Here is a 24,556-nt window from a genome sequence, read left to right as displayed (position 1 = left end):
AAAATTAGGTGCCTCGGCTTATATTTGGGTTGACTTGTACTCGAGTATATACGGTACTTTACTACACCTAGTAGTAAATTAATTTGCCATGTAGAAATATGATTTATACCAAAAACAGTGATTGACCTGGTTAGTGATGTTGGACTGCCATTATTTGGAACATACATACACACACTATATATTTGTTTGGTCAGTAAAAAATGGTCTGACTATCATATTTTACACAAAGCAGGCATACAGACACGCGGTATATTAAAAGCCCAACACGTGCAGTATTTCAATTCCTGTGCATTATTTGTCAGTTTGTTCATTTTTTTTTTTTACCAAATTACCAAGGCTGGTTTTTCATCTGTGCATTAAAATAACAGCACACCAACACATGAGCATTGCAGTGCAACACAAGCATCTCTGCATTGTGGAACATCTGAATTTCTTGGTGTTGCGATGCCCAATAATGTGAGAAATACTACATAATGTGTTCAGTAATGTAAAGCAACACACCAGAGCAGCGTGTTGATACACAGTTTGAATCTTGGCCGGTTCAGCAAGTGCCAGCCGAGATTCAAACCGTCAATGGGCAGGTTGAATGTACCAAGTTGACCCATCGATCAACTTGGGTGCAACCAGCCTGCTGGATTCTCTTACGATTATCAATAGCAGCTGCTATAGTCACTAGCAGTATTCACGGTCTAGACAATTGCTTGGCAGGAGGGTTTCCTCTGTCACTGTCTGTGCCGAAGGGAATCATGAGAATTTCTTCCCTGCAACCCGTCATTGCAGGAAAAAAAAAAATCAGCAGTGTATGGCCGGCCTTACTTGCATCAACCAGTGTGGAGCAACATCTGATTGGTATTTACAACAAGACAATATTATGCTCCAAGATGAGAATGGCACGGGCCAAGACATACGAGAAGATGCAAGCTCACCTACCTATGCAGATAAACACACACTTTTTAACCTTCTTTCACAAAAAGGACAAAAACATGAACCACTTAAAAAAAAAAAAAAAAAAAAAAAAAAGAGGGGGGGAGCATTCTCTGAAAACAGCATATCATTCCTAGACTGCTTCAGTGAGAAGTATTACACAGTTATTTACTTTTTGTTCTATGTATTGCCTAAAACCTTCAGAAATACATTTAGAGTGAACTGAAGTACTGAGCCTTCAGAAGCCATCCTCATTCCAAAGTCATTGCTCATTCTGGGAATGGGCTCTTCAGACGCATTTCACAATTTTACCTGTGTAAATATCAGCGGATGATTGGAATGGTCTGTATGCAGAGTGCGCTAGTTAACAAGGAAATACATTGGACAGACAGAAGACAATACTGCAGAATATACCTGAATATAGGCTTCTGAGAGGGTGATCATCTGGGGTAAAATGTCACTGACTTGCAGATCTTGCAGCTCATACCATTTTCCAGTGCCCTGTACACAAAACAAAATGAATGAAAACGGTCAACAAAGCACATCGTTTTCAGCATCCTATTACATACAATATCTCACAAAAGTGAGTACACCCCTCACATTTTTGTAAATATTGTATTATATCTTTTCAACACTGAAGAAATTACACTTTGCTACAAAGTAGTGAGTGTACAACCTGTATAAAAAAAGTGTACAATTTCTGTCCCCTCAAAATAACTCAACACACAACCATTAGGCCTCATACACACTGGATGTTTTTACAGCAGCTGTTTTTGGCAGTAGACGTTTTTTTCTACAGTCAATAAACTCTCCATCATGTTATCCTATGTGTCCATGCACACATAGGCTGTTATCAGCAGTTTTGGGCAGTGGAGTTTTTGAGCAGTAAATGCATAGAATGTATTTAATAATAAAAAAAATAAAAAAACGATATGGCTTTAGAACCACTGAATTCATAGAACATTGTTTATTACAGGCTTTTAACCACTTAAGCCCCGGACAAATATGCTGCTAAATGCCCACAGGCGTTTTTTTACAATTCGGCACTGCGTCGCTTTAACAGACAATTGCGCGGTCGTGCGACGTGGCTCCCAAACAAAATTTGCGTCCTTTTCTTCCCACAAATAGAGCTTTTTTTTTATGGTATTTGATTGCCTCTGCGATTTTTATTTTTTGCGCTATAAACAAAAATAGAGCCACATTTTTGAAAAAAAAAAACAATATTTTTTACTTTTTGTTATAAGAAAAATTGAATAAACTAAATTTTAGTCAAACATTTAGGCCACAATTTATTCAGCCACATGTCTTTAGTAAAAAAATTAGCTTCCTAGCGGCAACAGTGACACTAATACAGCGATCAGAAAAATGATCGCTTAGTGACACTGGCAATAGGGAGTGAAAAGGTTAACTAGGGCAGTGATCAAGGGGTTAAAAAACTTTATTAGGGGGGGATACGGGGCTACCCTGGACCTAACACTAACTGGCTGTCACACTGACACTAAATGCAGTGATCAGTACATATATGATCACTGCATTTAGTGACAGTGTGACAGGGGGGTGGGTGATCGGAAGGGGTTAAATGTGCCTATGTGTACTGGTGTCAATGTAGTGTTAGGTGCGACTTACTGTGACTCTTCTCTCATCTCGTCGGTTTGAAAATACCGCCGAGATAAGAGCTGCATCACTTCCTCTGCCTATGTTTACATTTTACAGGCAGAGGAAGTGACACGGCGGCGGCTCACAGGATTGTCTGGAAGCGATCACGAGGGGGCGGACAGAAACGAACAGCCGTCCCCTCGAGTCGGATCGCTCCCGGAGGTAAGCCGCCCGCAGCAGAGGGGGTCCCGATCGGACCCCCGACCCGCTAGAAGGCAGGGACGTATATATACGCCCATCTGCCTGTACGTGCCATTCTGTGGACGTAAATTGTAGTGCGGCGGGCGTTAAGTGGTTAAAATATCACTATATATATCAGATGTATAACAACACATCTTCACAATCATATCGAAAACTAGAAAAAAAGTACTTATGCGCACTTATTTCTCTACTTTTTTTGTTCTTCCACAGAATCAAACTACTTTGTTCACATCAATAAAAAAAACATTTGTTAGAATTACATAAGTCAAGTGTACACCTTATTCTCAGAGGATGCAGTTCAATTCCTTGAAAGTACATATGTAGATAGATATAAATTGATAGACAAACAGATGTAAAACAAGCTGAACACTCACATGGTGAAGAACGTGGATCCGATATGAGCCTTCATTGGGTTTCCCATCATGCACTATATTTGCAACAAGGTCATAAGTTGTGTTCTTGTGCAAAGCCTGGCTTTCCTCTGCCAAGTACTCCCGCAGATCTACATTGCTGTATTAAGAAAAAAATAAAAAGGGGGAGCATGGTTTAAGAAAAGGAAAACCATGAGCATTACAATTCAAGATGGCTGTTTCTAGGATACAAGAACAGCTTACTTAGGGGGTAACAGGTAAATTGTTCAGTTGTATCTTCTTAAAGTGGTTGTAAAGGCTTAAAGCAGAGCTCCACCCTAAAGTGGAACTCGCGCTGATTGGAACCCTCCCCCCTTCCGGTGTCACATTTGACACCTTTCAGGGGGAGGGGGGTGCAGATACCTGTCTAAAGACAGGTATTTGCACCCACTTCCGGCCCAGCATTCACGGGCAAAAGACTGGCATTGCATCACATCCCGTCGCCCCCCCCCCCCTTGTGTGCTGGGAATACTCGGCTCCCAGCACACAGCGGGAGCCAATCGGCGGGCCCAGCGCGACTCGCGCATGCGCCGTAGGGAACCGGGCAGTGAAGCCGGAGCGCTTCACTTCCTGGTTCCCTCACAGTGGATGGCGGGGGGGCAGCAGAGTGACGAGCGATCGCTTGTCCTCTGCTGCGGACGGCGCTGGACTCCAGGACAGCAAGTGTCCTAATATTAAAAGTCAGCAGCTGCAGTATTTGTAGCTGCTGGCTTTTAATATTTTTTTTTTGGCCGGACATCCGCTTTAAGGAATACTACTGTCAAACATTCTATGCATGAAATTAAACCAACCTCTTTGCAGCAGTTCATCCAATACTTACCTGATCTTCCTCCAACGATGTGCACGAGAGCTTCGGCTCTCTTTCTCCTCATTGGCTGAGACAGCAGCAGAAGCCATTGTCAATCACAGCCACGGAGGAGAAAGAGAAAGAGAGAAAGAGAGAAAGAAAGAAAGAAAGAGAGCCACGGCTGTGTGTGCGCGAATGGACACGCAGAGCCATGGCTCGTGAACGAGCCTGCTTGGGTGCCCCATTGCAAGCGGCTTACTCTGGGGGCACCCAGGAGAAGGGAGGGGTCAAGAGCCCCAGCGAAGCACCAGAGAAGAGGATGGGGGTTGCCCTGTGCAAAACCACTTTGTTTCTTTGAGAATTTTTTTTTTGGAGAAATATAATTATATATATATATATATATATATATATATATATATATATATATATATATATATATATATATATATATATATATATATATATATATATATACACACACACACACACATACACACACACACACACACACACACACCACAAATACTCCAGCCAGCTGCTACACAGCAACTCTCAGGAGCATTTTTTTTGCTCTGGTTTTTTAATTTCAGTCTGTCTACAGGTTTTTATTTTTATTTTCCTTGTGTGATAAGCACCATACATTTATTTTATTTTTTTACTTAATTGTGATGGCACAGGCTGATTGCACAACTGCAAGATGCTGTCATTACAGGACCCAATGCTCAGGTCTGTCAAAATTACCACAGGTCTGAACCCATGGTTAGCCTTCACAGAATGGAACAGAAAAAAAACTGTCAGGTCCGCCACGTATTTATAACTCATAAAAAAATAAATGTTTTTGGGCTCAACATGCATTTGAGAATTGTCTGGAGGAAGCTCAGACAAGTGGAGCCCTTTCAGTCAGTCAGAACTGCAGTACATACGTGATAGGGAAATTCACAATAGTCGGATTCTTCTCCACGAAAAAGTTGTTCTTTGTGAAGCGCTTAATGCAAAATATCAAATATGGCGGAAGCTTGGTCAGTTGGAATCGCTTCAAGAAGTTTTCTTTATAGGTCTTGTACTCCTGTACAAAAAAGGTCATTCACGGTTAGTTTCCACAACACTGAACAGAAAAGAAAATGCACCTCTAGAAATACCAATAATATGAACTGAGAAAGAAGCAGGAATGTAAAGTAAGCACAGCCAAAGAGCTTGTATTTAGGATGTGTGAAAATATGCAATTACCAGACTTGCTACATGACTGCCATAGTTATTTTCCACTTGGCAGCATTCTGCACTTCACATACTACAATATGAATGAGTGATCTCCCTGAATATTTTTCCTAAGGCGGATAAGTCTTACATTTGTGTCAAATATATAAATTCAAAGTCTGCAGTACAGCAAAGCAAGGAAGGTTTCCCCCTTGTGGTAGCCCTGCAGTTACTTATAATTTACAGTGTGTTAAGCAGACATGAAAATAGCATAATAGGTATTGCAGTGCAGCTCATAAAATAGGATTTCTGGTTTACTTGTAAAATCCTTTTCTTGGAGTGCATTACAGGATACAGAGGAGTTCATAATCGCGACTACTTGGGTTATGCCGCCACCTTCAGGACACTGGCCACAAAAAAGTCAGGAACACCTGCCAAGGCATAACCTCTTGTAGCAAGCAATGAAAAGCACAAACAAAAGAGGGATACCTGTGATATACTCAAAGAAAAAAATAAATGTTAAAACGTCTGTAAAATATAAGAATCAGTCATAATATATCAATGCATATAAAAAAAAAAAAAAAAAAAAAAAGCAGAAACAGGGGTTTTTATCATATTAAACAGTCGATAATATACCATCATACCAAACGCATACTCTGCGTTAACATATTTGTTACGCATGGTTATTGTCATTATATATATTAGTCAGGTCCATAAATATTGGGACATCAACACAAGTCTAATCTTTTTGGCTCTATACACCACAACGGATTTGAAATGGAACAAGATGTGCTATAACTTCAGCTTTAATTTAATTTAAGGGCAATTATATCCAAATCAGGTGAAGGGTGTAGGAATTACAACAGTTTGTATATGTGCCTCCCACTTTTAAAGGGACCAAAAGTAATGGGACAATTGGCTGCTCAGCTGTTTCATGGCCAGGTGTGTGTTATTCCCTCATTCTCCCATTTACAAGGAGCAGATAAAAGGTCCAGGGTTCATTTCAAGTGTGCCATTTGCATTTGGAATCTGTTGCTGTCAACTCTCAATATGAGATCCAAAGAACTGTCACCATCAGTGAAGCAAGCCATCATTAGGGCTCTTTCACACGTCAGTTCAGTTTTTTAGATCAGTTTTTTTTTCATCAGTTGATCCGTTTTTTCGTCCGTTTTTTGTCAGTTTTTCCATCCGTTAATAAATAATCTAATAAAGAAGACAGGGGGGGGGGGGCCTCCGGAGCAGACTAATAAATTATTTTAAAAACCCTTGTGTCGTGTTTATTAATGTTAACTTTTTGCCTCCAGGTGAATGGGTAGGGGTACGATGTACCCCGTATCCATTCACTTAGGGTGGGGGGCTGGTATCTGGGGGCCCCCTTATTAAAGGGGGCTCCCATATTCCGATAAGCCTCCCGCCCGCATACCCCGACAACCAACGGCCAGGGTTGTCGGGAAGGGGCCCTGTCCTCATCAACATGGGGACAGGGTGCTCTGGGGTGGGGGGGCCGCAGTGCGCCCCCCCTGCCCCAGAGCACCCAACCCCCCCATGTTGAGGGCATGCAGCCCGGTACGGCTCAGGAGGGGGGGCCGCCCGTTCGTCCCCACTCCTTTCCTGGCCGGCCGGCCAGCGTGCTTTGGATACGGGTCTGGTATGGATTGTAGGGGTATCCCCTACGCCGTTTTTTCGGCATAGGAGGGTCTCCTTACAACCCATACCAGACCTAAGGGCCCGGTATGCTCCCGAGGGGGGGAACCCATGCCGGATTTTTATTTAAAATCCGGCGGGGACTTCCCCCTCAGGATTCATACCAAATGCCGCACACGGCGTTAGCGGATTGGATGGTAAACGCATCATCCGTTTTTCGTCCGTTCCGTTTTAGGGTTTTCTTCGTCAAAAAAAACGGAACTTAACGCAGACGGATGCTAACGGACGTTAGCGGATGCTCATCCGCTAACGGACGTTAACCCATAGGGAAGCATTGTGGTCCGTTAACGGACGTCCAAAAAACGGACTAACGGAACGGACGTGTGAAAGAGCCCTTAGGCTGAAAAAACAAAACAAACCCATCAGAGAGATGGCAAAAACATTAGGTGTGGCCAAATCAACTGTTTGGAACATCCTTAAAAATAAATAACGGTGAGCTCAGCAACACCAAAAGACCACAGAAAACAACTGATGGGCACAGATGACGAGTGGAATGTCAATTTGATTAAGAACATTTTTGACATTTCTTTTACAAATTTATATATAATTTTTGCAATTTTTACTTTTAAATTGTTATTAAAAAGTTTTTTTTTTTTGTTATAATTTTTTTTTTTTTTTAATCAGCCCTGTTGGGGGCTTTGGTGAGATATCGGAAGACACAGATTCCCCAGTACTTTTCTCTGCAGCCTTTGCTGCACTGAAGATAGACAGGAGACAGAGGTTCCTCTCCTTTTATAAAATGAGACAACGTAAACCGTTTACTCTGATCAGTTATGAATGTCATAACTGACTGTGCATTCAGAAAAGGAAGGGGCTGGTAAATTACATATTTACCGGCTCCTTCCTCAGCTTTTCATCCTGACAGATACGGGAGGGTGGGACGACCAAAGGAGCACAGAGAGGGGGACCGAAGGAAGACAGGACAGTCAGGGATGATCGGTGCAGGGAGTTACAAGAACCAATCTCCCTGTACAGATTTCAATAAAGCAGCTGAAAGCTGAGGGGGGGCCCCCTTTAGGAAAATCTATACAGGGGCGATCAGTGCTTGTAATTCCCCCCCACCGATAATCCCTGACTGGCCAGGTATCGGGTCAAGCATTGGAGCATTTACACTTGTATATCGGCACAGATACTAATATCGGTATCAGTGCAATCCTAGTTATTGCACTATTGAAGCCTTATCTTTTTCCATATAATATTTGGAGGAGGCATTCACATGGAGGATATTTGGAGTATGATGATTGAAATGCTGAGTGGTCTACAATTACAGAGTGCAGTGTGTTGATCTGTATGAGAAGAGGCATAACCTTCTGGTGGGTTTCAGCCTGTGGGGAGAGGAGCAGCACTGAAGCACTTGATGTAACACACTGCGAGATTTGCCCGATTTCACTTTTTTGGGTATGAGAGAATTTTCACACTGAGCTTTGACTGTTTCCAATCACAGAAGCACTGAGTGGATTTTAGTATCTGTTGGACTTTATTATTAGAGCATATACATTTGAACATCACTCTCTAGTCTGTTGTTGAATCTGGATGCCAAGAGATTCACATCTGGTATGCCCGCCACAGACAACTCTCTGCGAACACCTCCAGGAGAAAAGCCATTCTCCCGGAAGTCCACCTGCTAATTCTCCACACCTGGATTGTGCACGATGGACAGGGATGGAATGTGAAGTTCTGCCCAAGATCAGATCAGATTATTCCTGAGCAGTACAAATTCTCAACCCAACAGGCTGACATCTGTCGTCAAGACCTTCCAATTCACCTTAAAAGGATTTCCTGGTATCTGTGTGGAAATCCATTATTCCAGACAACCTGGTCTTGGGGGTCAAATACATTGGCATAATTGAAGGACTCCCGACATTTGCCCTATACTAAAAGGAGATTGCGCTGCAGAGCTCTGGTGTTAAAAAGGGACATAGGACCGCAAAGGTGACTAGCATTTCCCCCAACACTTTCATGCATGCCTGTATCGAGGGACCCATCAACATGCTGAGGGATTTCACCTAGACCAAATGCAACAGGCATTTTGAGAAGGAGTTTGGCTTTGAGTTGTTAGATGCTATAGCAGATTTAGATACATTAACATTTCTCTACCCCAGATTATCAATGCTGCTATCCAAAATGTGCCTCTGTGCTCCTTCATCCAGAGTGTAGGAATTCTAATACAGAAGGGGTGAAAACAGAGAGGGGGGGCGCATTAGCCTAAAAAAATAAAACTAATGCAGTCACCGCCACATTTAAGGATTAGTAAGCTGCAATATATTAATTTTTTGGTTCATCACTTTGATCTGGCAGGGGAATCTCCTTACCTAATAAAGGAGCCCATCCCACTGTCCCCATCCCCACCTCTCTGCCTGCACAAGACTATGGCTAGCTGAGTGTTAATCAGGGCTGTGTACCTCAAAAGGGAAGCAGGCACTCAGTTGAAAGGGGAATGTGTACAGCGATATCCATACCACAGAAATGTATGTGCTAAATAAACAGGCCAACTTTCTGAAGACGCTCTATCCAGGTGAAATGCTTTGAGGCGGGGACTGAGGACACTTACGTCACTTCCAGTGATGGCACATCTTGTGTTTGGAGTGAAAGCTGGATTAGGGAGGGGGAACAGCAGCACTTCCAAGCTATACATCAGCTTGGAAACACTTAGTTCCAGTTCTGGAACCAAGTGTATATATGAGAGAGTGTGACAGCTAATGCTTCTATTTGTACAGGGGCACATATTTTTAATAAATATTGGTGCACAATGATATTTTGTGGCACTTTGCTAGCATATATATCCATCTCAGAGGTGAAGACTTGAATAAGGTGGCTTCTTGTGGGAATTTTGCCGAGTACCAGGAGTCTAGGGCTTTTATTACCAACAAGTGCATGTTGACCCATGTACAGCATTATGAGTCAATAAAATCTGGCGAGTCCTTGTATCACAAGAATGGGCACAATGGCACTTTTTTGATTGGCACAGAGTTAGGTGGAAAAAGCATGCGCACAGCACAATTAAGCACTACCCGATGTTCATAGACAGGTAGGCATCACTGTAGTCGGAGAAATTTGTAGGCAGGATTGTGCCGATTCAGGCCTGTGCCACTTCTGTATGGCACTCTATAGTGAAATGAAACATTGCCCAAAAGCTTCCAAAAAGTGAGGGGAACTGCCACAGCTCCACACACAGAGGCGCTCACTGGTCCATTTCATACCCAAACCACAGCAGGGCCTTCAGGGACTTCCCTCCAGGAGACCACAGCTCTAGACTTGTACAGCACTCTGCCAGTGAGGCTACCGGGTACGCTGTACACTGGAGGTCACTGCCCACAAGATGCAACACTGAATGGCAGCTCTTACAAGCCATCCCTGCTCTTGCACGTGGGGTCAGGGTACAGTTGTTCTTGAACTGCTGACTGTTTTAAATCATCCTGCAAGTGCCAACCTCTGCCCCAGTAGGGGGTGTAAAGAACAGGCAGGAAATATAGGAAAAGTCCCAAAAAAAGGGAGACCTTCAGATAGACAAACATCCATAACCTTCAGACACTAGCACACTGTGGATTAGCTGAGCTGAGAGGATATGCCTGGCCAGGGATTCCTTCCTTTTATTGTCCAGTGTCCACTCACCTAAAAGGAGCCAGCATAACCCAAGTAGTCATTAACTCCTCTAATGAATTAACAAATCATTTTACTTCTGGCCAGTCAATGTATATTAGGATAGTCTTAATTTGGCAAACACAGATAGACTGTTCCAAAAAGATGTGATGATGTGCCAAACTGGAAACTTTACGTTGCCATGTAAAAAAGGTAATTATGGGTAGAATACACAAAAGGAGTCTGAAAACAAAATAACATATTAAAGTGTATGTAGTCCCTAATGAAGGTTTCTGATTTGCTTCTCTTTTGGAATGTTAGACAAACCATTAGGAGCATTTTGTTATAACCGTTTCATAAGTGAAATATTTTTTTATAATAAATAAAAATAAATAAACTGGTGATGAGAACTGTCCTCTGCCGTTTTTTCTCTAAGAGACTATTTAGCCCACCTAGTTCTTCTCTTTGACTAAAGCACGATTAGCCTTGATGTTGTAGAGATCAGAAATTTGTTTAGCAAAAGAAAAATAGGCAGAGCTGACACCATTCAAGTCCATGCTGTGTTTTGTCAGTACACAACAGGACTTGGGAGCAGAGTATTTTTCTGCACCTGTATTATTTAACCACTTGCTTACCAGGCACTTTCACCCCCTTCCTGCCCAGACCAAATTTTCAGCTTGCCGATAACTGGCAAACCCGGATTACATTGTGATTAGCTGTGATTTGAGACACAGCTGGTCACATGGTAAAGAGCGGCTGTGATTGGCTTTTTTACCCTAATCTCTGATAAGCCGTGTCCGAAGGACCCAGCAATCACAGATCCCTGCTGATCTACAGACATTCTCCCAGAAATCTGTGACCGTGCTGTAGCCGTGATTTGGCGATAGCACGTTCGTGAAGAGATGAAAAAAAAATGTTGATTTACATGCAGTGTATTACTCTAGTCACAATGATTTAGCTTTGTACACCACAAACATTCCTCTACAAAGAGATAGGATACTACCAACTGGCCTTGGTGTGAACTGTCAGGAACCCACTAACTAGACTTTAAATGGTGGGGAATGAATATCTTCAGGTGATCTCAGAGACTTCCCTCAGGGACAGGAAAGCAAGGATGCCATTTTTAACTCTTCCTGTCCCTTTACAGGTGCAGAGATCTGTATCTTGTGGGTTTTTCTTTTTTATGATGTGATGGACACATACTTGTCCAACGCTATCAAGAACTCTACTATTGTATCACTTGTTTATGATCTTTTACCTTTTCAGTGACGCCATTGAACTTGGCAAGGATACTGAAGAGAGGCACTTGTGGAATGATCAGCTGTTCCTTCTCATCCTTGTACAGAGGTGCAGTGGGGAGATCCAGAGTCAGGTACATGAAAGGAGACTCCAGCCTGGTTTCCTGATACTCCTCATTCTGCAGGAGCTGCTCTTTCTCCTCTGCTGGCTGCAAGGACAATGACGCAATGGTTAACACAGCCATTAACTTCATCACAACACACAATCAGAGAACAATTAAGTCACAACAGCCCCTGTTCACATAACACTTCCTATGCAACATCCTTACCACTGACACACAGCACACATCAGTAAAACAGGAGAGAGATAGAAAGATAAAAAGAACATTTCTGTGATGCAGCAATATCAGTCAACGGTCTTCCAGAACGGACTTTGTTACCAAAAGAATAAAATGTAAAAAATAAATAAAAAATGGAAGCCAGCATCAGAAGAGTTGCTAATGAAAGGATTTTTTTTCCCCATGCAACATTAGCTTTAACATGGACTTTGTGGAAGCTATTGCACATTGCATTGGGGGGGGGGTGGAGAGAATGATTACTAATTTTTCATAATTCGTTAAAGAAATTCAAAGAAATATACATCAACATTGTAGGAGAGAATTGTAAGAAAGTGGAAGCCACATAAAAATGTCTAAAGTTCTTTCTTTAAGCTATTTTATAGCTTTGGTTAGAGTGAAGAATGCATGTGTCAAACCAAGCCATTTTAATGCGGACCTCCCACCTCTCCTGCAGCCCTCACACATAATGTCAATAGGAAGAATAAGGCCCCCCTTATTGGCATCAGTGAGAAGAAATATAGTCCTTTGTTGGTGTCAGTGGTTGGAATAGTGTCTTGTATCAGTAAGAGGAACAGGATAAAGGGAAGCAAAGGGACACATCTGGCCAGAGTTTGAAGACCACTTCTTTAAAGCATATAATACAGTACAGTGCTTGTTCTGTGCAATTTGGCGCCCTGTATCACCTGAAATACCTGTCTGATCCTGCCTGGCTATGCTCTCCCCGCTGTAAACTGAACACGGTTTATCCTGGCTGTTGAGCCCTGACACCGTGGTCAGTTTACATGCCTCCCTCATCGGCAGCGCTCTCGTTTGCTCTCCCCCGTCCTCTTCCTCTGCCTGTCAGCTCTTACAAGTGCCCATCCATCCTGCTGCTAAAGTTACTCTTAAAATTTTCACACAAACGTCTCAGTTTGCTAATGGCAAGTGTTCCAGTGTCTATGCCTTATAAATAAAATGTTGTTCTATACATAATTTTAGAGCACCAACCCGCGCTCACATGACCGGCCGCCTTACTCCTCCTAACCGTCGTTAGCAGAGTAAAGCTAAAAGGAAAACCCCCTCCACATTTTTGGATAGAGGAAAGGAGGGTTTATAACACCTGTAATGTCTTTTTGCCATCCCTTGGGAAGATTTCCCTTGACCCATAGCCAAAAACAGGAAGGGAGCGACAATCCCTAGAAAAAGCGAGGGGATCTTTTTGTCGCCAGAACTAGTGAAGATTTCCCCTCTAATACTAGGGGTGCAACGGATCGTCATTGATCCGTGATCCGAACCGAAAAAGATTGATCCGAACCGCACACACTTGATCCGAGGATTGTTTTCTAAAAAAAAACGGAGGAGCTTGAATGCCCCGCGTCATTTAAATCCCCTGTATGGGAGCATTTTGGCTTCCCTGTCAAATATAATGATGAAGGAAAGAGGTTAGTGGATAAAACCGTGACGGTGTGTAGGCACTAGGGGTGCAACGGATTCGTACGGATCAGCACCTTCGGGTCGGGACACACGGCGATCCACGGGCCTCCCGGTCCATAGGAAAGGCCGCGGCTTCGGCCTAGCTATCGAAGCAGCGGCCATCGAGGTCCACCCGGCGCAGGGGATGCAGGCTGCTCCTCGGAAGTTTGTGGGCACTTGAGCTCAATATGTCATTGACTCCTAACAGCCCAGCGATGAGCTCCATGCTGCACCTTGAGGAATCCACACGGGGAGCCGCTGCCGCCGCCGCACCGGGCGTCCTGCTGCTTGCCAGAGAAGAGAGAGGAGGCGATCGGGGGGATCTGTATGGACTGAGCACTTAGGGGGGATTTTCACTAGACACTCAGCCCGCCGATCAATGACACTAAAGGGATCTGATGATTGGGATAGTTCAGGTCACAGTAGGGAACTGGTGACACCACTTTCGTACATGGGGCTGCGACTTCCACTTGGCTGCACATATAAGTATTGCGAGATGCAGTTATTTCAACACAAAACAGAGCTTAAATACAGTATTTGTAAATCTGACGGACTGTTTAAATGTGAAAATCAGAGGTGTTCTGTCACATTAGCAATAAACAGTCCGTCGGATTTCCAAACACTGTATTTAAGCACATAAGCTGCGTTTTGTGTTGAGAAGAACTGTGAAATCTAAAACTCTGGTGGGTGTAACAAGATTTGTCTTTTTTTTTTTTTTGCTGATCCGAAAATGATCCGATCCGTGACTCCTGATCCGAGGATCGATCCGATCCGTGAGTTTTTTGATCCGTTGCACCCCTATCTAATACCGTTTTGGGGACAGTCCAAAATGTGGGATTTTCTTCTACTTTCAATGATGACTGTAGACAAGTCAAATGGAAAAGGTGAATCTCCCTAATGGAGGGCACAGATAGCAATAAAACCCAAGAGGTGTTCTAATCCCTCTTCACTCTATACAGTGAGGGAACAAAGTATTTGATCCCCTGCTGATTTTGTAAGTTTGCCCACTGACAAAGAAATGATCAGTCTATAATTTTATTGGTAGGTTTATTTTACAATGAGACATAACAAAAATATCCAGAAAAAACACATTTCAAAAAAGTTATAAATTGATTTGCATCTTAATTAGTGAAATAAGTATTTGATCACCTATCAAATCAGCAAGATTTCTGGCTCCCAGGAGTCTTCTATACAGGTAACAAGCTGAGATTAGGAGCACTCTCTTAAAAAGGGAGTGCTCCTAATCTCAACTTGTTACCTGTATAAAAGACACCTGTCCACAGAAGCAATCAGATTCTCTCCACCATGGCGAAGACCAAAGAGGGGTCCAAGGATGTCAGGGACAAGATTGTAGACCTACACAAGGCTGAAATGGGCTACAAGACCATTGCCAAGCAGCTTGGTGAGAGGATGACAACAGTTTGTGCGATTATTCGCAAATGAAAGAAACACAAAATAACTGTCAATCTCCCTCAGTCTGGGGCTCCATGCAGGATCTCAGTTTGTGGCGTTTCAATGATCATGAGAACAGTGAGGAATCAGCCCAGAACTACACGGAAGAATCTTGTAAATGATCTCCAGGCAGCTGGAACAATGGTCACCAAGAAAACAATTGGTAACACACTACATCGTGAAGGAATGAAATCCTGCAGCGCCCATAAGGTTCCCCTGCTCAAGAAAGCACATGTACAGACCCGTCTGAAGATTGATAAAGAACATCTAAATGATTCAGAGGAGAACTGGGTGAAAGTATTGTGGTCAGAGGAGACTTATACCGTTGGTAGCAATTTAACGTACCGATTTTGGGCCCTACGTGGTCCTTGGTAAATCATTAAATCAAGTTTCCCTCCATTGGGGAAACCGGGGGTTAAGAGGACTACTGTGTTATAAAGTTGGCCATGTTTGGCTACTGGCTTTGTAAAGCTCACTGTATACTAGATAAAAGCCTGTCAAAACGTTATCTTGAAAACCAATAAACTAATAAATAATAATAACAATAACAATAAAAAAAAAAAAATGCAAATCAATTTATAAAACTTTTTCAATACATTTGGTTGTTAGTCTCTCACTGTTTAAATAAACCTACCATTAAAATTATAAACTGATAATTTGTCAGTGGGAAAACGTACAAAATCAGCAGGAGATTAAATACTTTTTTCCCCTCACTGTGCAAAAAATAAAATAAAAAATAAAAGTTTTGCCTTGATCTTAACACACAGAAGTGCGTTTGCCTTTACATCGAACAGAAGTCTGTGGTTTCAGCTTACCAGATCAGGATGGGGCAACTTCTTGGTGAAAATCCTCATCTGTCCCTGAAACACTTCGGTCACAATTGCTGAAAGACACAGGAACATTCAGCTGAAAACGGTGAAACATATTATAAAAAAACAGGTATACAACCAGAGAGCAGATGGAAAAATGTTCCCCTTGTTATAACAAACTCTTATTAAAAGGTTATGAAAACACACAAAAAACAAAGGTGTATTTGGAGGGATTGCCAGGTGTTTCAATCTATTTTGAGAGATTTACAAAATAAAAAACACCTTAAAGTGATAGACTCAACTTTTATTTTAACCTGAATGTGTGTGAAACCCGCCCTAGGTCTCCCCATCTCCGCCTTCACAAACACATTACCCATTTTTTTTTTATGTATCACTTTATTTGCGCAGTGGTTTTTCAAATGCCAAATTTTTGGGGAAAAAAAAATTATATTAATATATATATATACATACACACACACACACACACACACATATACACACACTTTTTTGAACTTGAATGTACAAAAAACACAATTGTTTGGTAAAATTTAAAAGATGATGTTAAGCTGACTAAATTGATATCAAACATATCACGCATGCCCACGCAACAGCGACAAACTGCGTAAATTTTGTTATCCATAGGCGAGACTTTAAAACCCTTTACAGGTTACCCCTTTAGATTTACACAGGTCTGGTGCTAGAATTACTGCCCACGATGTGATGTTTGCAGTGATATCTCATGTGTGGGATGATCGCTGTTTACATGCATGCAGGACCAACGTGTGCGTTCGCTTTTGTGTGCAAGCACGCGGGGGACAGGGACACTTAAAAAAAAAAAAAATTTTTGTTAAATGACTATTGTTTTAATCGGGATTATAAATATCCCATGTGATAGCAAAAGGCAGTGACAGGTACTCTTTATGGAGAGATCTTGGGTCTATCAGATCTCAGATGTCTCCTCTGCCCTTAAAAGCATCTGATCACACTAAGATCAGTGTCATCAGATGCTTTCCCCATTTAAAAATGGCACCGTTTACAAAACCGGAAGTGATGAATACTCATCGCTTCCAGTTTCCTATACAATAGAGGTGATCCCGCCTCCAGCTAGCGGAAGCGCCGGATTGTCACAGTTAAAATGGATGTAACCCCTCACATATATCCAGTGAAGTGAACAGCCTCACATGATACACAGAGATGAAACAAATCTCTCTACATAAACTTTACATGTATATCTGTTGTCTTCAGCTTTATATACGCTTTAGAAAGTGCACACCGCGTTAAAGAATTCTCTCTTCCTTTTCAGCACTGGGAGTGGATTCTTGCCATACAGCTGATTAGTGGAAAGCCCCCCCCCCCTCTAGGTAGGCAAAGACTTGCAGAGCCGTGCTGTGACAAGGCAAGCTCTCTGCTAATCTGGCTGGTTTGATCTTGGTTGACAGAGAACAGAAGAAAGACAGGGTACTAAGTGCTTTGGAGAGAGATAAGAAAACACTTTTGGATTTTTGAGCTCAAAGTTGCCTCCCCGGCTGGTTTGAACGTAGAGTTCGACCTTAACTGCTTCATCTCAGATAGATGAGGTGGATTAAAGGTGTGTAGTTCTGGAATATTTTAGATTAAGATGGTCCTTTGAGTTCAGGATTCTCTGGATTTCAAATATATATATATATATATATATATATATATATATATACATATATATATATATACATATACATATATATATACATACACATATATATATATATATATATATATATACACACACACACACACACACACACATACACACACATACACACTCTATCTATCTACATACATACACACACACACACTTTGTATGTGTATATATATCTTTATTTTAAATTTTTATATTTTTTCATGTTTTTGTATATTGTATTTTATTATTTTTTATTTTCTTTTTCTAATATTTATATTAATATTGGATATTGATTATGTACAATGTGATATTGTATGTTGACTCACTAATTGAGGCGATCGTGGATGACGTCCTGTTTCTTACATATATATTGGCATTTAAATTTGAGTGTTTTGCACCTATGTGTGCAAACTCATTTTAAATCTTATTAGTATGAACTATGTTCCAATTTATGATATGACAATACCAGTGAATTTTATATTTTGAATTTTTCCTTTTGTTCGCTGGATTTAGTCAGTTTAATCATTTTAGCCATTGTTTTTTCTTTTTAAATGGTTTCCCCAGCTGTTGCATTGCCATTCCTAATTTAGTAACTCTTTTTGTGAGATGCAATTGCTGTTATCAGCTGCATCCCCATTAGGATGTGATTGGTGAACATGCTGCTGGGGTTACATATAAATACCAGTCACAGAGGACGTTTTAGTGTGTGCTCCCTTAACCCACGCTGAGGAAGTCCCGCCCATGGGATGGAAAGCGTACAGAGGGTAGGAGCTACGCATAACGTCACCCACGACCGCCGCAGATTGCAGACAGATGGTTTTACATACTGATGTATGCTGTTATGCTGACACTCGGCACACTGAGTGTCCTTACATGTGAGTGCAACTTTTTTATTGTTCGTTTTTAATAAAAGAAATCCAATCGGAGAGCACTAGATTTTCCCTTTCTTTCCAATTATATGGTGGTATCCCTGTTGGAAAGTCATTGGGTCTGGATCCGTGGTGCTAATCGCATCCATTCGTTTCCTATGGAGGCTGTCAGCTGTTAATACAAACAGATATGCTTTGTGATCCGCAAGGGTCTAAGCTCTGAGGTGAGAGGCCATCTTTCACTGGTGGTGGATATTATATGGTGTCATCCCTTCACTTTTCACTCTGGAATTTCTTTTCGTTGGACTGACTGTTGATTTATTTATTTATGTTTTTTCCTCACATGGACACTGTTTTTCTTATTATATACCCTAGCATTGTGTATCTTTTCACTTTATTTATATATTTATTTTTGTTTTATTGCGCTGCACTGTTTATTATATAGATAAGAAAACACTACAGATATATGTGCTTAGGTCAAATTTCATGAACTAAGTATACATCCACTTTAAAAAAGAAAAGGTGTTTTTTTTTCCCCCCCGAGAATAAAGGTTTTATAAAACGTAATAACATTTTGATCATTGTAAGCACAGCTGTCAAGAAGGTTTACCTTCACCCCTGAACTGCTTTATCTGAACAGGCTGGTCTGTTACAGGAAGTTAAAAAAAGAAAGACTAAAGCTGGCCATAGACGGTTCGTATCTCGGCCAGTTCAGCAGGGACCACCCAACATTTGAACCAGGTATGGGCAGGCTGAATGTACCCAAAGTTGAGTGATTAACTTGGGTACAACCAGCCCGTCAGATTGTACACGCAATTATTGCTAGTGGCTGTTATAGCCGCTAGCAAATATGTATGTGTACTCGGGGTGGGGGCTTCTTCTCCCGCCGGGAGAACACAATAGCTCCATGGGAGGGATCCCCCCCCCCCCTCATCAACACTGACTGTGTTGATGGGAGAATCTAGCGATTTTCTTGCATGCAACCCGTGGTGAAAGGAAAGAAACTGCTCCATCTATGACCGGCTTTACAGGATGGATCACCAGGTGAAAATAAAGGGAAGAGACTATAAAAGAAAACCAATGCAGTCACCACATCATTGGTAAGCTGCAATTTAATACTGCTTTAATAACGTTCTTGGGATACAGCACCCTTAAGAGCCACTAAACTGAGTATTCTGCATCCATCAATTCTAATACTAAGGTTTTCTCCGTCATGTAAATGTAAAAAACATTAAATAAATATTCAGAAATTATGTTAAATGAAAGTGAGCCAATAAGAAAAATGCAAATCTTTACAACAGACCAAAGTACGCATTGGAAAAGTGGAGACTTACTATTCTTATTCTTCTTAGTACCCCCAAGAGCAGAGGTCAAGGCATTTAAGAACCAGGAAAGAAAGTCCACACCATCACCTATAACAGATTATGATGACACTTAAAACACAACATTCAACATGAAGAAAAACAAATGCCAGATATAAAAATTAGAGTTGTGATATACTTACTGTACATGATTGGAAGATTTTATAATTTTGACAAAAAAAAAAAAAAAAATATATAAAAAAAAAAACCTTGATCCAAACCACACTGGATAAAGAAAAAACAAAACAAACAATAGATAGATAGATATCTCTATCGCATGTGATTCGCACCGCACTGCAGAGCAAATCACATGCAATTTCAGCCAGTTAGTTAGTATTACTGATATCGCATCCGGACCAAACTCACACAGGACCTTTTTTTTGGTCAGCACCAGAATTGGATCCGATTCATGTCTGAAATGTCCATTCGCAATGCAAAATGCGAGCTGAAATTGGGGTGTCATTAATGTATTGACACTCCCAGCAGCTTGCATATGGCAGCGTGAACTGCCGTGTGAGTTGGGTGCGATGAGGAAACCCACAGTGAATCTGCAGGGTTCCCGCATCGCACAAGTGTAAACCGAGCCTAAAACTGAACAGTGCAAAATCTGGTGCAGCTGTGCATGGCAGCTGCCAATCAACTTCTAACTTCAGCTTCTTTAACCAATTCAATACCAAATTTCAGCTTTCAGCTGTCGCACTTTGAATGACAATTGTGCTGTGATGCTGCACTGTACCCAAACCAAATGTTTCTAATTTGTTCCCACAAATAGAGCTTTCTTTTGGTGGTATTTGATCACCTCTGCGGTTTTTATTTTTTGCTAAACTTAAAAAAGAACAAAATTTTTGAAAAAAAAAAAAGTTTTTCTTTGTTTCAGTTGTCAAATATTGTTTTCTCCTTCACTGACGGGCACTGAGATGTAGAATTGATGGGCACCCATATGCAGCACTAATGGGCACTGACAGGCGGTTGTGATGGGCACTGATAGCTTTTACTGCTGGGCACTGTGATGGCCACTGTCCAGCCTTTTTTTTTATGGGGCACTGACTGGCAGCTTATGGGCACTTTTTTTCAGCTGATGGGCACATCTGATGGGGCTGTGCTGATTATCAGCACAGACCCCCCCCCCTCTGACAGGGAGAGCCGCTGATCGGCTCCATCAGCGTGAACCGAGGAATGCCGTTTACCGGCACTTCCTGGTTCATGCAATGATTAGCTGTGATTGGTCACAGCTGATCACGTGGCAAGAAGCCTCTGTCAGATCTGAGATGCGGCGTGTCAGACTGATATGCCGCAATGTGCGCCCCCATGTTGTCCTGCTGGATATCATATGACGCCCAGTCAGGATAACAGAACCACTTCCCGGTCGTCAACCTGCTATAGGCCGGACGGAAGGGGTGGTTAATTTAGTTTTGACAAAAAAAAAAACTGGAAACCGATTGGTTTCTATGCAGAGCTGCACCAGATTTTGAACTTTCCAGTTTTAGTAAATCAACCCCACTGTGTGCGAGTTTGTTATTGTGAAAAACATCACAGGGACACAAAAAAATTATTTTTACTTGCATAATTATCCTAGAAAATTTGAAGGTATCACAATATAAAAGCCTTGTAACACATTGCCCTCACCCTGCTTTGTGATTTGGAATTTCTTCTTGCTGCACAGAACCACAGCTTGCAGCATTTCATGAGGGGAAACATGGGCTTTAAAATTTCTGGGGTTCCACAGCTTTCTCATCAGCTCTCCAAACCTCTGAACCAGCAAGAACATAATATCTCCTGGGGGGCGCTTGATGTCTTTATAATTTTCTTCTTCCTGGAAGTAGTTCCTTAATGGGGGCACATTGGATAATGCCTAGAAAAGAAAAAATATATATTCTGAGCTCTCTGGTTACTACAAAGCCTTCAGTGGTCTACAAGGAAACACAAATCCCACCAACTGTAGAGTGAGCAGTAATGCCGACACACACTAAGCAATTTTCTTGCTTTAATCATGAACATTTTCTGCTACAGAAAAATGGCAGCTGATGGCTCACATGATGCCGTTGCACTGTGAGCAAAACAAAAGCAGAAGAGGTCAGGAGAGATCATTCTGCTCGCCATCAGCAGGTGAGGTCCCTCGGATGAGTTTCACCCCCTTAGTGGGTTTAATCAGAGGCAGCTCAACAATTAAGCCCACTAGGGGGTGAAACGCGCCTGAGGGACCTCTCCTACGGGTGGAGAGCACAGCTGAAGCCGTCTTGCGTTACTGCTTAAGTTTTGGTGACAGTGAGTCTGCGCGCCATCAGTTGCCATTTTTCTGTAGCATATTGTAGCCTGACAATCGGTTTTATCTTCTCCAGTTCATTACATGTCATGTTGGCTGATATCAGTGACAGTAGCATTAGAGCGGTACTTTTTTTTTTGTTTGTTCACACCCACCAGCCAAAAGTCTCTGAGTCATCTTTGACTCAGACATGACGATGGATGCACAAATAGGATCAGTCGTCAACGGTTCTCATCATCTGCTCCGCATGCTACGTAGACTCATCCCCTTCATCCCGGAAGAGGACAAAGCAGTAGTGGTTGGAACGATCATCAACTCACGACTCGACTACGCAAATTCCCTCTACTTAGGACTACCGAAATACCAGATTTCACATCTACAAGTCGTCCAGAACACGGCAGCCAGACTGGTAACCGGTAAAAAGCCGTGGGAATCAGTCTCCCCGGTCTTAAGGTCCCTCCACTGGCTGCCCGTACAGGACCGGGTGACATTCAAGACACTCTGCCTCACCCACAAATGTATACAGGGGAACGTTCCCCAATACTTAAGCGAGAAAATAAAACCCTACGTCACCAAGCGCGTGCTCCGGTCAACCAACCAAAACCTTCTCCAAATTCCTAAATCCCGCTACAAATCGAAGGGAGAACGCAGATTTTCGGTCCAAGGACCACGGCTCTGGAATGCTCTACCCACCACCATCCGCTTGGAGGAAAACCATCAGGCCTTTAGGAAAAAACTAAAGACCCACCTCTTCTGAAGGACCGGTACGACTCTGTATGTCAAGCGCCTTGAGGCGATTAAGTTCGCATTTGTTGCGCTATACAAGTTACTCACTCTAAAATGTTCTGGTTTCAAGTGACTAGACAATACAAATTAGAGCGACTGCGATGGGGTTTAGTTAACATTTCACCAAATTTTGGTTAATTTGGCTACTGGAAACCATTCAGGATGAAAGCAAACTTAAAAGCCACAAAATTAAAACTGCAGCATGTTTGAGTAACGAGACCATGTCTGCAATACACGTCACGTGACCAGGCTATCCACACCCTCCCTGGCTTTACAGTTATACGATCCATGTGCGCACATTTTATGTTGTGTGGTTATGTCAGACAAATAAAAGGTTCTATTGCGCTAGGATGGGCTTCCTTGGTTTTTCATTTGTTACAAAATTGAACCTGAATTGCAACTTTCTTTTTACTAGAACGAAATTGAATGATCAGTCCAAGCATAGATCCTACCTCTGTACCATGTTGCTCTGTTGCCTGCAGATCCCCTGATGTTCTAGGTTTAGTTGTGGCTTCGTATCATGTGACAGTCTGTATTTCCTGCTGATAGACTGTCCTTTCCACAGCCACTTCCTGCAGCAGCTAGAGCCTAAAACACACCCCACTGTAGTCTTTCAGACTCTGCAAACGATGTAACTTCCTTCACAGCCCTGATGGCGGATGGGATTAAATACATCCTAATAAGCATTCAATCCCACCCAGTCACACCTACAGGAAGACTCCAAACCCCCACCAACAAAGTCCGGCTTACAGATCACAGCATTATTCAAGAAGGAAACCCCTTCAATTGCAGCCTGTTCAGAAAGCTAGCTGTGCCGACACTGGGCAGGATTGAATGGATCACAGTTATAATGCAATCCTGCCCAGTTAAGTATGCTGACCAGTGTAAAAAGGGAGAGTCCCACCCCTCAGAGATCTGCTCTCTGAAGTGATTCATATTAACCTCCCATAGCCCTTCCTCTGTATTCTTGCAGTAAGCCATTATTCTTGGTCATGCTGCAAGACAGGAATGACACATTTACACCTTTTACCACCTGCATTAAGGTCCAGAAACACCCACAGTAACTCTAGGACCCATCCACAGCAACTCCCAGAACTGCTACAAGTGACTCCCATATCCCACCCAGAAGCAAGAGGCTCAAAATATCATGGGACATGTAGTATCAGGACTGGAAAAAAGGGAGTGACATCACAAACACAGATATACGGCTAAAGGAGGCAAGTTATACATGGGGGTTATTTACTAAAGGCAAATCCACTTTGCACTGCAAGCACACTTGGAAGTGCAGTCGCTGTGGATCATGCAAGAAAATTAAAAAACAGCATTTTAGTTTGCACACGATTGGATGAGAAAATCGGCAGAACTTCCTCTCATTTCAGATCTACCCCTCAGTTTTACAGCGACTGCATTTCCAAGTGCAAAGTGGATTTGCCTTTTGTAAATAACCCCCATAAACTGACAGTGGGGTTGCGATTCCTTTACATGCATAGTGCATCTGTTGTTCTGTGGAGGAAAAGCTGAAGTTCTTCTTTAATGAACATATAACTAACAAAGAATGGAGTCCCATAAAAAAAAAACATTTTCTTGAAAACACTTACCTGCAGAACAGCATTAGCATAGTCATTAGCTTTGATGTTATTGAGCCCCACAATGCCTGGCAAATAGGTAGTTCCATCATATGCTCTGGACAACTTGGCCTGTTTATCCAGATTACTGATCTGGGTTTTAGTAAATGTTGGTTTCAAAACATACTGCAGAAAAACAAGAGAAATGTGAGGAAAAGACAGGTCAAAAAAACAATAAAAGAAATAAAGTGCATTTAAACTAATGGTGTACTATATGAGGCATGTACTAGAGATGCACCGAAATTTCGGTG

General features: G+C 42.1%; 1 protein-coding gene across 1 annotated transcript in view; it reads right to left on the bottom strand.

Moving 5' to 3' along the window:
• The window catches only part of USP39 (ubiquitin specific peptidase 39), a 35,199-nt gene that overhangs the window by 1,441 nt on the left and 9,202 nt on the right, over nt 1-24,556 (bottom strand). Inside the window, exons 5-12 of the mRNA XM_040345972.1 lie at nt 24,279-24,431; nt 21,258-21,483; nt 19,605-19,682; nt 15,751-15,818; nt 11,714-11,902; nt 4,902-5,044; nt 3,156-3,291; nt 1,339-1,425 (exon numbers count right to left, since the gene is read on the bottom strand). Coding sequence (XP_040201906.1) covers nt 1,339-1,425; nt 3,156-3,291; nt 4,902-5,044; nt 11,714-11,902; nt 15,751-15,818; nt 19,605-19,682; nt 21,258-21,483; nt 24,279-24,431 — 1,080 coding nt within the window. The remainder of the gene's footprint in view (nt 1-1,338; nt 1,426-3,155; nt 3,292-4,901; nt 5,045-11,713; nt 11,903-15,750; nt 15,819-19,604; nt 19,683-21,257; nt 21,484-24,278; nt 24,432-24,556) is intronic.

The sequence above is a fragment of the Rana temporaria genome, chromosome 3, assembly GCF_905171775.1.
Source record: "Rana temporaria chromosome 3, aRanTem1.1, whole genome shotgun sequence".
In the NCBI taxonomy this organism is placed as follows: domain Eukaryota; kingdom Metazoa; phylum Chordata; class Amphibia; order Anura; family Ranidae; genus Rana; species Rana temporaria.
Note: the sequence above shows the minus strand (reverse complement) of the source record. Positions and strands in the feature narration are given on the sequence as shown.